We start from the raw sequence: 16,926 nt of genomic DNA on the forward strand, positions 1-16,926 counted from the left end.
TTTTTACCCATAGACTTAGAAGTGGGACATGAAAACTCCTCACCATACCTCCGATCCGTGGAGCTGTGAAGCTACACTTCACTGTCATGCCACTCAGAGAAGTATAATATAAATGAAAAGGTATTAATATTGTGAATTAAAGAAAACTAGGAAGGGAGGTACAATTAAAATGCCTGTCTGGCGAGAGACATACCTGCTGTTAGAGGCTCCTCAAGGGGACAGACAATTTGCCTAATCACCTATTAATAGAAGCTGTCAATGTGCCAGAGTTCATCTCCTTACCTTCTGCTCGATTCATGACAATTTGCCTGCTGTGCACAACCCAGGAGTCTTCACCTGCTCGCTCACTGATGGTGACTTCTGTTGCAAGGAGAGACTGTGCAATGTGAAGTTTGGCCAAAGTGATTCTTATCAAGGTTGCCATTTGAATGTTTTAGACATCTGTGGGCACATCTGGCCATCTGTCCTGCATCATGAAGAATAGCTTTTGCTGAAACAAAAGACCATCATTAGCAGCATCCTTAATAAATAAAGTCCGATGAGTAATGATCACCTTCTGCTGCCTTTCCTAAACGGTTGTAGACGGTCATTCTCCTCCTTGATCTATTTAAAGGACACAGATTATTAAGAGTTTTGCTTAGTGAATTTACTGCACAGCAATAATCACTTTGCAGGGTCAGTCAGATGAGAAACACCAACTGCTCTCAAAGACCTGACCACATGTGCTTCTTATCCCCTTTGAGTTACTCTTACTGGATGCACCCCTGCTATAAAGCATCTGGCCCTTGTGTCTTCGAGTTATGAAGTAGTATGTCCCATGGTGAATAGATGGAAGGATACACAGTTGAATCACAGAATACACAAGGCCACAAAAACCATTAGGAATGGCAGTGTGCAACAAGCTACTTGAAAAGATCCCACAAGGCCAAGACACTACCAAAAAAAGGGTGTATATTCAATTCCCATGACTGTTTTACCTCAGTCAAGTTACCAGGACTGAAAGACAGCACTCAAAAAATCCACAGACACCATAATAAAGATGCATATGTGTTTCTCTGGAAACTGGACACTACGATCTCATTGCTACTCACTCAGCCCGGCTCCATTTTGGTTCCTACTGCTTAGGTGTCTTGTTAATCAGCATGGATGTCTCAGCAAATTTTGAGAGGAAGTCTACTAGTTACATGATAAGAGAATGGATTACAACATGTTGCAAAATATTAGGTGGTATGATTAAGAACGTCATATATCTGAGGAACAGGATTTCATTGAGGGATTTGCTCTATGGTGGGACTGGAGAATTGATCAGGGGGTCTGAAAATTTTCAGGACACTATGTATGAGATAGGGTGGCAAAGTAACCCAGTGGTTAGTGTTGATACCCCATGGCCCCCTGTCCTAAACTGCTTCCCAGAGCCATCTTAACGTATGGGCACACTGGGCATTTGGCCAAGGGTCCCACGAGCATAGGGGCCCCATGCTAATCTATGTATGTTGTGACTTGCTGTCAATAAATACATACTATACTATACTAAACTATAAATATTGTTATTGTGTTACAAGTAGACATTGGTATTAGCCTCTGATTTAGTATCACGGTTACCTCTGTAATCTGACGTGTATGTACAGTGGTGTGAAAAACTATTTGCCCCCTTCCTGATTTCTTATTCTTTTGCATGTTTGTCACACAAAATGTTTCTGATCATCAAACACATTTAACCATTAGTCAAATATAACACAAGTAAACACAAAATGCAGTTTGTAAATGGTGGTTTTTATTATTTAGGGAGAAAAAAAAATCCAAACCTACATGGCCCTGTGTGAAAAAGTAATTGCCCCCTGAACCTAATAACTGGTTGGGCCACCCTTAGCAGCAATAACTGCAATCAAGTGTTTGCGATAACTTGCAATGAGTCTTTTACAGCGCTCTGGAGGAATTTTGGCCCACTCATCTTTGCAAAATTGTTGTAATTCAGCTTTATTTGAGGGTTTTCTAGCATGAACCGCCTTTTTAAGGTCATGCCATAGCATCTCAATTGGATTCAGGTCAGGACTTTGACTAGGCCACTCCAAAGTCTTCATTTTGTTTTTCTTCAGCCATTCAGAGGTGGATTTGCTGGTGTGTTTTGGGTCATTGTCCTGTTGCAGCACCCAAGATCGCTTCAGCTTGAGTTGACGAACAGATGGCCGGACATTCTCCTTCAGGATTTTTGGTAGACAGTAGAATTCATGGTTCCATCTATCACAGCAAGCCTTCCAGGTCCTGAAGCAGCAAAACAACCCCAGACCATCACACTACCACCACCATATTTTACTGTTGGTATGATGTTCTTTTTCTGAAATGCTGTGTTCCTTTTACGCCAGATGTAACGGGACATTTGCCTTCCAAAAAGTTCAACTTTTGACTCATCAGTCCACAAGGTATTTTCCCAAAAGTCTTGGCAATCATTGAGATGTTTCTTAGCAAAATTGAAACGAGCCCTAATGTTCTTTTTGCTTAACAGTGGTTTGCGTCTTGGAAATCTGCCATGCAGGCCATTTTTGCCCAGTCTCTTTCTTATGGTGGAGTCGTGAACACTGACCTTAATTGAGGCAAGTGAGGCCTGCAGTTCTTTAGACGTTGTCCTGGGGTCTTTTGTGACCTCTCGGATGAGTCGTCTCTGCGCTCTTGGGGTAATTTTGGTCGGCCGGCCACTCCTGGGAAGGTTCACCACTGTTCCATGTTTTTGCCATTTGTGGATAATGGCTCTCACTGTGGTTCGCTGGAGTCCCAAAGCTTTAGAAATGGCTTTATAACCTTTACCAGACTGATAGATCTCAATTACTTCTGTTCTCATTTGTTCCTGAATTTCTTTGGATCTTGGCATGATGTCTAGCTTTTGAGGTGCTTTTGGTCTACTTCTCTGTGTCAGGCAGCTCCTATTTAAGTGATTTCTTGATTGAAACAGGTGTGGCAGTAATCAGGCCTGGGGGTGGCTATGGAAATTGACCTCAGGTGTGATACACCACAGTTAGGTTATTTTTTAACAAGGGGGCAATTACTTTTTCACACAGGGCCATGTAGGTTTGGATTTTTTTTCTCCCTAAATAATAAACACCATCATTTAAAAACTGCATTTTGTGTTTACTTGTGTTATATTTGACTAATGGTTAAATGTGTTTGATGATCAGAAACATTTTGTGTGACAAACATGCAAAAGAATAAGAAATCAGGAAGGGGGCAAATAGTTTTTCACACCACTGTATGTGTACGGATCTCACGCACTACATAATGTAAAAGCGTATATGTTAATGTCACTTCAACTCAACTCTCTGCAAAGAAATTTTGCAAATGTTTGTGCTGAAAACTTGATTAATAATAAATAATTCATAGTAATTTCATACTGTGCCATCTCCGTCTGTATGGTTTACCAATTGAGTATAATTTATATGTTGAAACTTTTGTGTTTTTCAAAGCTCATGTTATATTGTTTAAACATTTGTGTTGATTAATCTTTGCTGTATGGCCTGTTTTCTAATGCTTAAACACTGATTTTGTTGGATATGTTTAATTTTATCGACCATTTACATTTTTATTCCTGTGAGGGGTTTTGTAGGTAAGGGCCCCAGTGCACTGCTTTGCCGGCGGCCTATAATGCTATTAAGATGGCCCTACTGCTTCCTGCTTTGTGCCTAAAACTACCAGGAGAGGCTTCAACTCTGAATTGGTCTGAGTGGGTTTCAAATTGTTATCATATAGTTTAGGGGCAAAAATATTACAGAGAGTAATAAATCTCTCACACGCAGCAAAACTGTTAGTGTAAAATTAACTCTGATAGTGTTGAAGTATCTCTTAAAAGAGTATATAGTACGTGGAAAAAAGTGTTACCATATATGCATTTTAAGTGTTAATTTAATGTATTGTGTAGTAATGCTTAAAAACAAGGTTAAGGAGTATACAAAGCAATTTAAGGTAAATAAGTTGTCTATTTTAGTACATTCTTATCTATCATGGCAAAAGGGAGTTGTGGCATGCTGAATGCTGATTTATTATGAAACAAGAATTTCACTATATTCTCCACAAATATGTAAAAATCAAGCCTGAAAAAGACTAAAAAATCAGTCAGAAACATAACATAATGAACAATCAACAATGCCATTTATTTCTATAGCACTTTTACTTGCAAAGAATGTAAATCAAGGTGCTTGTGGTTGTAGTGCAAGTTCAGGTTAGCATGCAGCCTAAAAAAGTATCATAAACAACAAAAACATAAAACAGTGTTAATGAACACAAAAATTATCCACAGAAATGGCCACAAATTTAGCAGAAGGGCAAGCACTAATCAACCATCTAACAAAAGTGTTACAAAAGACAAATTTTAATTAAAAAATCAAGTAAAAATCACCATATCTTCTAAGACAATTGACAAAAGACTGGAAATGCAATGTTCAAGCGAAGATTTTCCATCAAACTCCCTCTTTTTTTATTTCCCTTGCCTTTCACATCAAGGAACTGTCACCTGAATACTGAATAATGTTTCATAGCAACTGATACCAATGGGCAGGGCTAGGGGCAAATTGCAGGCAAACTGTGGATGGGGCAGAGCACCCATTGAATTCTGACACAGTGCTGCCCTTGCCGTGATGAAATTAAGAACAAGGCTATTTCTTGCCCAGAATATTGCTTAAAGGAAAGGAAATTCATTGCAAAGACTGGACACAGTACAAACTCATTATTTCATAAATTAAATTAAGCTAAGGAAAGCAAAAACACATGAAAAGAAAGCAAAAATTTTAAAAAATCAAAGATAAAAAACAAAATTACAACATACAAAAGTATAAATCAAAAAACCCTAAATTTACAAAAGCAAGAAGTACTACAAATCAACTATTAAAAATCAAGCCAAAATACAAAGATGGTATAACAAGAAATTGAGGTTCTAAAGGAAGAAGGTTATAAGACATCTAACTAAACCAGAAGAGACGATGAAAGAGACCAGAAGGATACAACCCAGGGTTAATGCCACTGCAGCTAGGCAGTGGTGGCAGGTGTTTTAAATAGCCCCAGGGCACTGCCATAAAACCTAATGACAGCATCTGAGGGTCATTGACTAATTCAGACAAGAAACAAGAGGACATAATTAGCTGCACACACTAGAGAATTACTATAATAAAAAAACAAATAGAAAAAATTAAAACTAAGGCAAAACATAACAATTTGAAGATCCTTCATGCTCTTTATCATATATGAATGCATGAAATGCACAAAATGCACAAAATCATTGATTGCCAACCTTCAACATATGCCAGAAATCATCATGGTGAACACTCATTGAACTTTATGCATTCTCTTCCTATGATGGTTTTGGAGCCTATCTAAGTCCCATTGCTCATTAGGAGGCTAAGGTCTAAAAACCTTCCTTTTCTCATTTTCTTTGTTGAAACATTTGCACACTTAACCTGTGTGTGATGTAAACCAGGGGCATCAGCGAATCCCAAACACCTAAACACGATCACACACAGTTTATTAACCAACTAGCAAAATACCCGCGCTTCGCAGCGGAGAAGTAGTGTGTTAAAGAGGTTATGAAAAAGTAAAGGAAACATTTTTAAAATAACGTAACATGATTGTCAATGTAATTGTGTTGTCATTGTTATGAGTGTTGCTGTCATATATATATATATATATATATATATACATACATATACACATATATTATATATATATATATATTTATATATTATATATATATATATATATATACACATATATTATATATATATATATATATACATATATTATATATATATGTTATGAGTGTTGCTGTCTTTTATATATATAATATGCACACACACACACATAAACATATATATACATATATATATACATATCTACATATACACATATGTACATATACATACGTATATACACATCCACATAAACATATATATACATATACAAATTTACATATCTACATATATATATATAGACATAGATATATACATACATACATTCACATAAATTGCGCGTCCCGTTTTGAATCAATACTGGACGGGATTTATCCCGTATTTTTTTTATCATTTTTTTTTTAAAGCAGCGTCTCATGCAAATCATCCCACACGCATTTTATGAAGATGCCTCCTTTCCTACTTTTGATTGGGTAATACTTGATGTCATCGTTAGTTTGATTGGTGTTTTTAACTGTCCAGTGACGAGGGCGTGTCTTTTAAGTAGAGTCTGCAAAGTGTTGGCACTGAGATGTGGCGTCAGCGCCATAGTTGAAGCCCCTAACGTTGCAGTCAGCAAGTCGGCTAACATCCGCCATGTGCCGTCTTTCAGTTGCGAGAAGCAGATCATAGAATGGTTGAAACTGTTGCCCCTAACGTTGCGCCACGGCGTGTGGTTCGTTTATACCTCGTGTCTTCTCATTAAACTTTTATCTCGCGAATATGTTATTGCAATCCGCAGCGGGAGCGTTTCTATAAACTTAATTTAAACTTACGTTTTACACCGTGCTTTCTTTCCCTTATGAACATGATTGTATGCTTAACTCGCTCCGTTCTCAATTGTTTAATTAATATTTTGCTCTTCGCTGTTTGCGGCTGTTCCTCCATTTCCCCCTACTTCGTTCTTTTATCTCGCGAATATGTTATTGCAATCCTTAACGGGAGCGTTTCAATAAACTGATTGAAAATAGTTTTGCATTTACCTTTTTAGTAAAAGGCGAGCTTTTAAGCCTGAGAAATCACCCCGTAAATGCACACGTTTAATTGCACATGTGTTAATATGTATGGTTACACAGTATTAAAAGACAGTGAACAACGTCAGTTACCTTTGTTCCCGCGTTTGATAAAAGGTGAGCTTTTAAGCCTGAGAAATCACCCCGTAAATGCACACGTTTAATTGCACATGTGTTAATATGTATGCTTACACAGTATTAAAAGACAGTCAAAAATTAACGTCATTTACCTTCGTTTCCGCGTGTGACTCGTGCTGTAAATCTCTTCCTTGTTTTTAGTTCACGTGATTACGTAGGAGGCGTGATGACGCGATACGTGACTCCGCCTCCTCCATTACAGTGTATGGACAAAAAATATGTTCCAGTTATGACCATTACGCTTTGAATTTCGAAATGAAACCTGCCTAACTTTTGTAAGTAAGCTGTAAGGAATGAGCCTGCCAAATTTCAGCCTTCCACCTACACGGGAAGTTGGAGAATTAGTGATGAGTCAGACAGTCAGTCAGTGAGTGAGTGAGTCAGTCAGTGAGGGCTTTGCCTTTTATTATTATAGATTCTCAAAGTCACACAATCACAAATAGACAAGTTTTCTCTCTCCACAATACCTCTCAATTTACCATCGCACTGCCTTCCTCCAGTTGAGTGTTGCTCCATGTCCTCCCAGCTCCAACTCACCCACATAAGGGAGTATAATTCCGTTTATTACGCACCTGGGAGTTCTTCCGGTACCAGGGTGATTGCCCGAAGGAAGTACTTCCAGGTGACATGGAAGTCCCATAAATTGGAGAGTGCAACTCCCTACAGCGCCCCCTTGCAGCACCCATGAGCTGTATTGCTGGACTATATCTTTCAACATTCCCTTCTGGTTCCCAAATGGGCACTTTCATGGACGGCTGCTGCCATCTAGCGACAAATTCCATCTTCAGTGGGCTGTCTGTCCATCCCTTCTGGTCTTTCCTTCCAGTTCTGAACCCCTTCTCCTCCCAGGCCGGGATGCCTGTCTTCTTACTTGGAGCCTCCTGTCCGGGTAAGGAATCATCCCCTCTTCTGGCCGGGGTGCCCATCCCACCTATGTGGCATCTACACCTGTGATATTTCACTTACCCCTTATAATGTGCCAATTATTAATTTTATATATTGTGTGTATTTACTTTTCACTCTAACAATACAATGTTTCATCTCCTATTGTGATCACAATGATTGATTTATATAAGCTGCATATATTGTATAATGTTTGACTCATTGGGTGGATAACAGTTCCAACCATGGTGGGACAATGGTATTATAACAAAACTTCTTTTCATATCAGGACTGAAGATCCGAGAGGTAATGATTAATGTGTCCAGGCAACAGGTGGAAGATTTCCATGGCCCAGAAGACTACTGGTGCCAGTGTGTGGCATGGAGCCACCTGGGGACCTCCAAGAGCCGCAAAGCCACAGTGCGCATTGCATGTAAGTTGCCACTTTTCCACATACAGACAATGAACCTCATGATGTTAAATTCAAGTGTGTAAAATTACCTGTATAGAAAAGAATTGTGCAGGCTTCTCCCATTGTGATAAGTCAGACCAATGGCTGGCCATATCTAAGTCTGCAAGAACTGAGGCAAAGCCTTATGTACAGGAAACCCTGAGTAAATTAGCCTAGTTGATAAAAAAGAGTCCACATAGCAAATGATACAAACAGTAGTTTTTCCTTCCTTCTTTGCAGATTTACGGAAAAACTTTGAGCAAGACCCCCAAGGCCGAGAGGTACCTATTGAGGGGATGATTGTGTTGCACTGCCGGCCTCCAGAAGGAGTTCCCATGGCTGAGGTAAGATTCAGTACTGTGGTTTTCTCCCATATTTGCTCACCTTATACTGCCATTTGTGTGTGCAGTCTCTCCATTTACGGTGTGCAAAGCCTTGTCTTAAACTGAATCCAGATTTTCCATTCCATTTGCAGTCCATTTCTAGATAAAGGGAAGCTGAAATATCAGCAGATTTTAATTTAATCCTCCTCCTCCTAGGCATTTGCTTTTAATTTACCTTTTGTGAAATTGTGCTTCCTACTGATCTATTGTTGCGCCTATTGTTGTGTGCTTTAATGAATGCTAAATACGCCCATCTCTGGGTCATCCCCAAAAGGAACATGAAAAGTGAAGGTGGAATAAGATTCTGGAAAAACAAAATTTATGAAAGATCTGTGAACTGGTCCAAGTGTGATTCAGTGTTGGAACAAGGAGTCCTCCAAAACTAAATGGGTATTTGTCTGAGAGGGGCACTATGCCAAATCTAAACAGTTTTCAGTTTCATACTGCTGATTAGTAAAAAATCATTAACACATTGTAGTGATCTTCAACTGGAAAGGGCGAAAGACTCGCATCTAAACCAGAAGGCATTTGGAAGGCTCAAGGTAAGGAGATTCAATGATCTGGTTACACCAACACTAACATTTCTGACCTGCTGGGCAAGAGCTGTGTTGAACACAAGCATACTTGTGCACACCTTGATGAGACCAGCATTCCTACCATGATGTGCAGGGAGAACAGAACTACACTGTTGTGAAATTCATAAGGAGGACACCTTTAAAATAGATAGATAGATAGATAGATAGATAGATAGATAGATAGATAGATAGATAGATAGATAGATAGATAGATAGATAGATAGATAGATAGATAGATAGATAGATAGATAGATAGATAGATAGATAGATAGATAGATAGATAGATAGATAGATAGATAGATAGTGAAAATGGGTAGGACTTGCACCCCAACTGGAGTGCTATTTGCCTTTGTGTTTGTCCACAGTCCCCAACTCAGGACATGAATGACTGGTTGGAGTACAGTAAATAAATAAGATGATAATTCTAGCTCACCTCTGTGCTTTTCTCGTTCCATCTTACTCTTTCCTAAATTGCCCCTCAAATGCCAATCTGACAGTCCTGTCCATATTAATCTCTCCTGTGCTTGTTTTTTCCTGCCTCCTAATAGGTCTCTCCATCCTTCTCTCTGTTTTCATCTCTCTCGCTTTTTGTGTCACTGCTTCTTGCACACCTGTCATTCAGCATGAATGGCCTCGGGGTCACAGGCTGACATCTCAGTGAGCGCTGTTTGTTTTCGCCTCACAACTAAATGAACGACCTCTATCTACTTGGCAGACTTGCAATGTTTTCGATGAGCATGGTCTTGGCATGCTGGAGACCCTGAGGGCAAACTGATTGATGAGGTTGAATTACTGTCAAAGCCTTGGCCAGGGCTGATAACTAATGTTTTGTGCTGGGCATATGAGGGGCTCTGAAACTGACCTGCACCTTGGTTCACACAGACCTGAGTTCCCTCTCAGTAATGCTGATGTCCACTCAACAAAATGCCCAATACTTCGTAAGCTGTTTGATTGATCTCTCCCTCTGGCGGCAGCCTGTTCTGTCTATGCTGGACAGATATGCTCCAGAGCAAACTGCCAGTCTGGAATAAATAAAAGATGTGTGCCAATCTTGAGCCAAGCAGGCCGTAAAAGTGTAATGAACAGATCGTTCAAAGATAGACAGGGGAATAATAAGGTCATTTGGAGCATGTAAAGGGTGAATGAGCAGATCCGCACAGTGGCCGCCACCCTCCTCCCAGCAGCACAACCATTTGTTAAAACTGTGTCTTTAGGTCATGCAAATGGTGCTTTGTAATGGGTACAAATGTGCCAATTAAAGAAACTTTGCTTCCTTTTCTCTTCGCGCTTTTTTTATTAGAATAATTCATTTCAGTCCCGCTCTCCATGCTGCAGACATTCTCTTCATTTGCTTCTTTGATGCAGCCATTGTGATGCAAAGCAGGTTTGATTCTCGTGAACAGCGAAGCTTAATTGAGCTGCCAGCACATCTGCAAATGATCGTCTTGAATCAAGTGTCCTGCCAGCCCATCAGTCCAGACGACGGTCTGTTTAACCCCATGTCTGCTGGCAGGATCTCACTTACCACAGGGACTGTCATTCAGCTGTGCCTGAAATGTGTTCTGCCAGGGCATCTTGGCATTTTCCTTCATGTTCTCAGTCTGTAGTCTCAAATGACATGCAGCAGATCTTATACTAATAATTCCTAGTGCTCCATTCTACCACTTGTCTTCCATCCATCCATCCATTTTCCAACCCGCTGAATCCGAACACAGGGTCACTGGGGTCTGCTGGAGCCAATCCCAGCCAACACAGGGCACAAGGCAGGAACCAATCCCGGGCAGGGCGCCAACCCACTGCAGGACACACACAAACACACCTACACACCAAGCACACACTAGGGCCAATTTAGAATTGCCAATCCACCTAACCTGCATGTCTTTGGACTGTGGGAGGAAACCGGAGCGCCCGGAGGAAACCCACACAGACACGGGGAGAACATGCAAACTCCACGCAGGGAGGACCCGGGAAGCGAACCCAGGTCCCCAGGTCTCCCAACTGCAAGGCAGCAGTGCTACCCACTGCGCCACCATGTCGCCCACCACTTGTCTTGCATATTTTAATTTGCTTTTTTGTACTGTTTATCAAGTAGAATTACAAATCTCAACGAAGACTGATGGATTTAGTGATTGACTCTCAATCATGAAATAAGTGGAAAATTAAAAGTCTTTATCCAAGGGATATTTCATGCTATTATTAACAATAACAATTGTGTTTATAAGGGAATCTTTAGTGAACAATAAAGTCAATTTCCCCAAACTAACTTTACACAATTCAGGATCACAGGGACATAAAACTAATCCTCACATGGTGTTTGAATGATCTGCCATTCCACATACATATACACGCACATACACCACCATTTTTAAGTCCTTAATTAACCTAACATGCTTATCTTTAATGCAGGGGGAAGTATCATGCAGACACTGAAGGAGCATGAAAACTCATCATAGATAATAAACAATGCAATGTTCAAATCTAGAATGCAGCATCATCAGGGGTGTGGCAGACAACTGGGGTCCTTACCTGACAGGGATGCCTCCATAGTGGAAGGACTGGCGAAAAAACATATTCAGAGCATTAGGTCCCTTTGGAGTAATAGGTGCCAGCCTCCCTGCGTTGCAGAGGTGCTTCGGACTCCCACAGGGAGTTGGAGTTTGGATCAGTCCTGTTGGGTTCCATGGGCGTCACCAGGGGGTGCTGCAGGTACTGTTGAGCCCTGTGACAGCACTTTTGCCACACAAAGAAGTGCTGCCAGAAGACAGTCATTGTGCACCTGGAGCACTTCCGGGTGTCCTATAAAAGGAGCCAACCGCCACTATTCCAGGAGCCAGAGTCGGGAGGTGGAGGACGACACTTGCCAGGAGGAGTGGAGGTGGACTGAGAGAGAGAGAGAGAGAGAGAAGAAGAAGAAGAAAGAGAAAAGAAGAGAAGTGTATTTACGGGGAAGACGTTTCCCACAGGAAAAAATAAAAAGCTTGTGTGCTGAACTTGTGTCCTGCATCTGTCTGTGTCAGGTTTGGGCAGCAGGAGCGCCCTCTGCAGGCCACAGGGGCGTTAGTACTTATCACTATGGCATCTTGCTGCCCAACATACAAACCACACAAATATACATTCTGTTAGATAGTGCATCCCGAGATGCTTTTCCAACAGTGGGACCAATAGCAGGTTGATTGAGTCAAAGCAAGTCATTGAAGTCAAAGTTAACCATTTCTCTCTATTATAAAAAAAAATCCTGGGAGAGAAAGATAGGGAGACGAGACGTGATCTTCACGTGAAGATCACGGAAGACACTTAAAAGACCCACGAGATGAAAGAGATTGGCCACAGAGAGTCTCGCAGGGACCTAAAACATGAGACTTTGTGCCAAGAGATTGACCCAGGACTGTCTCGCGGGGATGTAGAACATGAGATTCTTGCAAGACACTTACAACCAATATCAAATAAGACCACGGGCAGCAAAACACTCAGTCAGGTCAAGGCTTTGAGCACACACAGATCCAGGGCTCTCAGCGCATATAAAGTGTATAAGGACAATACGTTATAGATGAAACATCGATGACTAGGCGAAGATGAAAGAGCAGCGCAGAGAAAAGAGACCCAAAAGTGCTGGAGAGAAAAAACAATGCAAAAAAAGAAAAAGAATAATCGAGGTGCAAATTCAGAAAATAAGGAAAGTAATAATCAGCCAGGAACAAGTGGAAATGAAAAAAAGCACGTCCAATCGGCCTCAGAATTAAAAGACAAAGTATAACTTCATAAAGTCAAAAACGTTGGCGCTATACACATGCAGAGCAGGTTAGAGATTATGACAGCATTGGAATTCGAAAGGCTCAAAAAAATGTTGGTGCGATACACATGCAGAGAAAGGTAAAGAATTTGAAAGCAGGAAAATTAGAAAGCATAAAAAAAGAAAGTAAAGATCGCAGTAGCGCAAGCAAACGGAAATTATTACTCGATAAAAAGGGAAAATAATCACCACGGACCACATGTCATTGAAAGCAAAGCAGGACAAAGCGAGGTCAGAAATAAAAGACAAAGAGTAGAAAACAAAGTAAAACGTCATAAAGAGGTTAAAAAACAAGGGGGGCAAACACATGCAGAGCAGGTTAGAGATAATAAAAACTGGAATTCAAAAGACTCAACAAAAACGTAGTCGTGAAACACATGCAGAGCAAGTTACAGAATATGAAAGCAGAAAAAAATGACAGTGTCAAAACAAAAAAGTAAACATTGCATTAGCACAAAGAGAAATTATTACTCAGAGAAATAACAAAAAGGTGAATAGAGATCGAATATATGGACATAGGTGATATGTCTGAAGTATGTAAATATTGTAAGGCTTTGAAGTTTAAGTCAGAGAATTTCAAAAACGGGGCTTACCTCACATGCATTTATTGGTTACTTTGGAAAAAAATGATTAACTGCTGAAGATGTAGATCGTTTTCTCTGTGCTGAAATTCCAAACAGAGAAACCTATCCTGAATTATGGTACAAAGACATTAAACACATGTCTCACTGACCTCATTTAAAAGATTCAGCATGTTGGGACACGAAAAATTCCAAAAATTGTTTTTACCAAAGTTCTGAAATAAAAGTGAAACTAATGAAATAGCAACAATTCAAAGAAAAAAAAATCTTAAAAGTGTGTATCTGGAAAACCAAACATGGGGGTTGGAGAGCGAAGCAAGCAGGGGGCAAAGTCCCCTAGTTAAATAAAAAATAAAGGAACATTTCATACAGGCTACTAAATTGGCTCCAAATAACTGATTGAAATGACTGCTTTTCTTTTCACAGTCCTGGCCCTAGTGCTACCAATTTTCTTAAAAGATTGTATTATCAACAGTGTGAATTATGAAATGAGGTATTGTAGCACAGTGGCACCATTCTTAGTGTTACTACCTCAAATGGCCAAAAGACTGAGTTCACATCCTAGTTGTATTCTTACCTGTGTAGAGTTTAGACTAACCAAATGTGGGCTTTCCTTCAGGATGTCCACTCTCCTTCCCAGAGCTGAGAGACGTTTCTGCTGGGAGACTTTAAGCTGCCTTTCTGTTTGAGCAAGCAAACAATTCCTTATAAGTAAACACAGAGAATCATCACAGCCAGTATTGTCATTGTTTGGCTGAGCTTTTCAACTTTTCAGTCTTATTTGAGCTGTTTTTCCGTTTTTATTTGACCTTTGGAGTTTGTTTCTCATCTGTATTTTGCTACACATTTTCAGATCACTTTTTTTTTGCACTGCAACTCACACATCCTGCTGTGAGGACAAACTGGTCACCCATCGTAACTAAGCTTTTGTTTTCACCTCCATACTACTTTCGTCTTTTCAGGTTGAATGGTTGAAAAATGAAGAACCTGTGAGTGCCCTCAACGATGATAACATTGACACTCGAGCCAATCACAATCTCATCATTAAGCAGGCCCGCTTGTCAGATTCTGGTAATTACACCTGCCTAGCCAGCAACATTGTGGCCAAGCGGAGGAGTGCATCAGCCACTGTTGTGGTCTATGGTAAGATGGCCTACTGTTGTTAATGTGGATTATTGTATTTGAGTATTGTGTTGTTTGGGTAAATGCAAATCTGACTAATAATGGATAGTGGTGAAATTTATATATGTTTTCATTTACAAATACGGTAAAGTCATCTACTTACAGCAGTCAAAGTCCTATCAAATATAAAAAATATATGAAATTTTCTTATAGAATGGTAAAATTGGGTTATACAAAAACACTTTGAGATATGAAGACATACTTTACCCAGTTAGGTTTTCTATGTACAATGGACTTAATACTGAAGGACAGGATTTGTATTAAATATAACGAAGTTCTTTATTTTAATGGATTCGTGTTTGTCATGGTCCCAAAGAGTGATGACATGTTTTATGTTGGTTGGAAATGCAAGGAAGAATTTCACTGTGTACACATGACCATCAGAACTGCTCCGTCCACTGACCTTTAGGTGACATGTCAAGATCCAATAATATAATATAATATACCAATCAGCCACAACATTAAAACCTCCTGCCTAATATTGTGATTGAGATCTGGCTAATTTGGAGGCCAAATCAAGACCCTGAACAATGTGTCATTTTCCTCAAACCATTCTTGAACAATTTTTGCAGTATGGTGGTGTGTATTATCCTGCTGAAAGAGGCCACTGCCATCAGGGAATACTGTTGCCATGAAGGGGTGTACGTAGTTTGCAACAATCTCTAGGTAGGGGGTACATGTCAATGTAACATTCACATTAATGCCAGGATGCAAGGTTTACTCAGCAGAAAATTCCTCAAGAGCATCATGTTGCCTCTGCCAGCTTGCTTTCTTTCCATAGTACATCCTGATGCCATCTCTTCCCAACGTAAGTTATGTACCTGCACCCAGCTGTCCACATGATCTAAAAGAAACTGATTCATCTGACCAGGCCACCTTCTTCCATTGTTTAATGGTCCAGTCCTGATGCTCACATGCCCATTTTCGGCACTTTCAGTGAGGGACAGAAGTCATCATGGGCACTTTGACCGTTCTGCTGCTTCACAGTCAAATACACAGCAAGTTTTGATACACTATGTGCTCTTAGTCTTTTGAGAAGCATTAAGTTTTTCAACAATTTGTACTACAGTAGGTGTTCTGTGGAATTGGACCAGATGGGTTATCCTTCACTGCCCACACGCATCAGTGAGCCTTGGGTGCTCAAGATCGCCTTACAGGTTCACTGCTTGTCCTTCCTTGGACCACTATTGGTAGGTACTAACCTCTGTATACCAGGAACACCCCACCTGAGCTGTCGTTTTGATGATGCTCCGACCCAGGCATCTAGCCATCACAATTGCTTGTCCATTTTTCACAATCAGTTGTGATTATTCACTTTCTTCCTAATATATCCCTTGCCTTGACAGGTGTCTTCATAACAAGATAATTAATGTTATTAGCTTCATCTGTCAATAGTTTTAATGTTGTTGCTGATCAGTGTATAATATAATATAATATAATATAATATAATATAATATAATATAATATAATATAATATAATATAATATAATATAATATAATATAAAATAATATAATATAATATAATTCATACAATTTCAAACTTACTTATCGTGTTCAGAATCATGGATAGCTGGTACCCATCTAGCAGCATTGAGAACAAAGTGGGAATGAGACCTGGATAGAGTGCCAGTCCACGGCAGATCTGTAATCTATATGTTATAAGTGAAGACAAGGATCTTTGTCCTGAATAGGTGCGTTCATTGTTGGAGTTGTAACCTCAGAATTTTAACTGAAAAATTGTTAATATTTTCGGTCAGAACCATAAAGGGGTTCTGAGCCCCCCACTACTTTCAAAATGACAGCCATTTGAAAAAACACCTTTTGTTGTCCTATTTCTGCTCATAATTTCTGCACATGCAAAAATTAGTAAATGAAGTCATAGGGGCACATAGTCAGACACCTGCAGAATCGATTAAAGGTAGCTACATGTCCCTAGCCATTATAGGGCCAGAGATAAGAAGTTGGGTCAGACGCCTGCAAACACAACAATATTTTAAAAATGCACTCAGTGGCAAGAAGATCGGGTTACTACCTAAACAAAATGAATGGTACTAATATTAAATACCTACAGTAATGCATTTGTACGCAAGGTCAGTCAGCTCATAAAATTGATGTGTTCCAATTTTTTTGTCAGTGAATCCAAAATCTAATAAAAACTGTGAATGTATATGAATGTAATAAACACTAAACTATTTACATGCTTTAAAAAAACTGATATATGAATGT

General features: G+C 39.7%; 1 protein-coding gene across 1 annotated transcript in view; it reads left to right on the plus strand.

Moving 5' to 3' along the window:
* Positions 1 to 16,926, plus strand: part of unc5db (unc-5 netrin receptor Db) — a 759,038-nt gene that overhangs the window by 517,705 nt on the left and 224,407 nt on the right. Inside the window, exons 3-5 of the mRNA XM_028803567.2 lie at positions 8,028 to 8,171; positions 8,430 to 8,533; positions 14,481 to 14,661. Coding sequence (XP_028659400.1) covers positions 8,028 to 8,171; positions 8,430 to 8,533; positions 14,481 to 14,661 — 429 coding nt within the window. The remainder of the gene's footprint in view (positions 1 to 8,027; positions 8,172 to 8,429; positions 8,534 to 14,480; positions 14,662 to 16,926) is intronic.

The sequence above is a fragment of the Erpetoichthys calabaricus genome, chromosome 1, assembly GCF_900747795.2.
Source record: "Erpetoichthys calabaricus chromosome 1, fErpCal1.3, whole genome shotgun sequence".
In the NCBI taxonomy this organism is placed as follows: domain Eukaryota; kingdom Metazoa; phylum Chordata; class Cladistia; order Polypteriformes; family Polypteridae; genus Erpetoichthys; species Erpetoichthys calabaricus.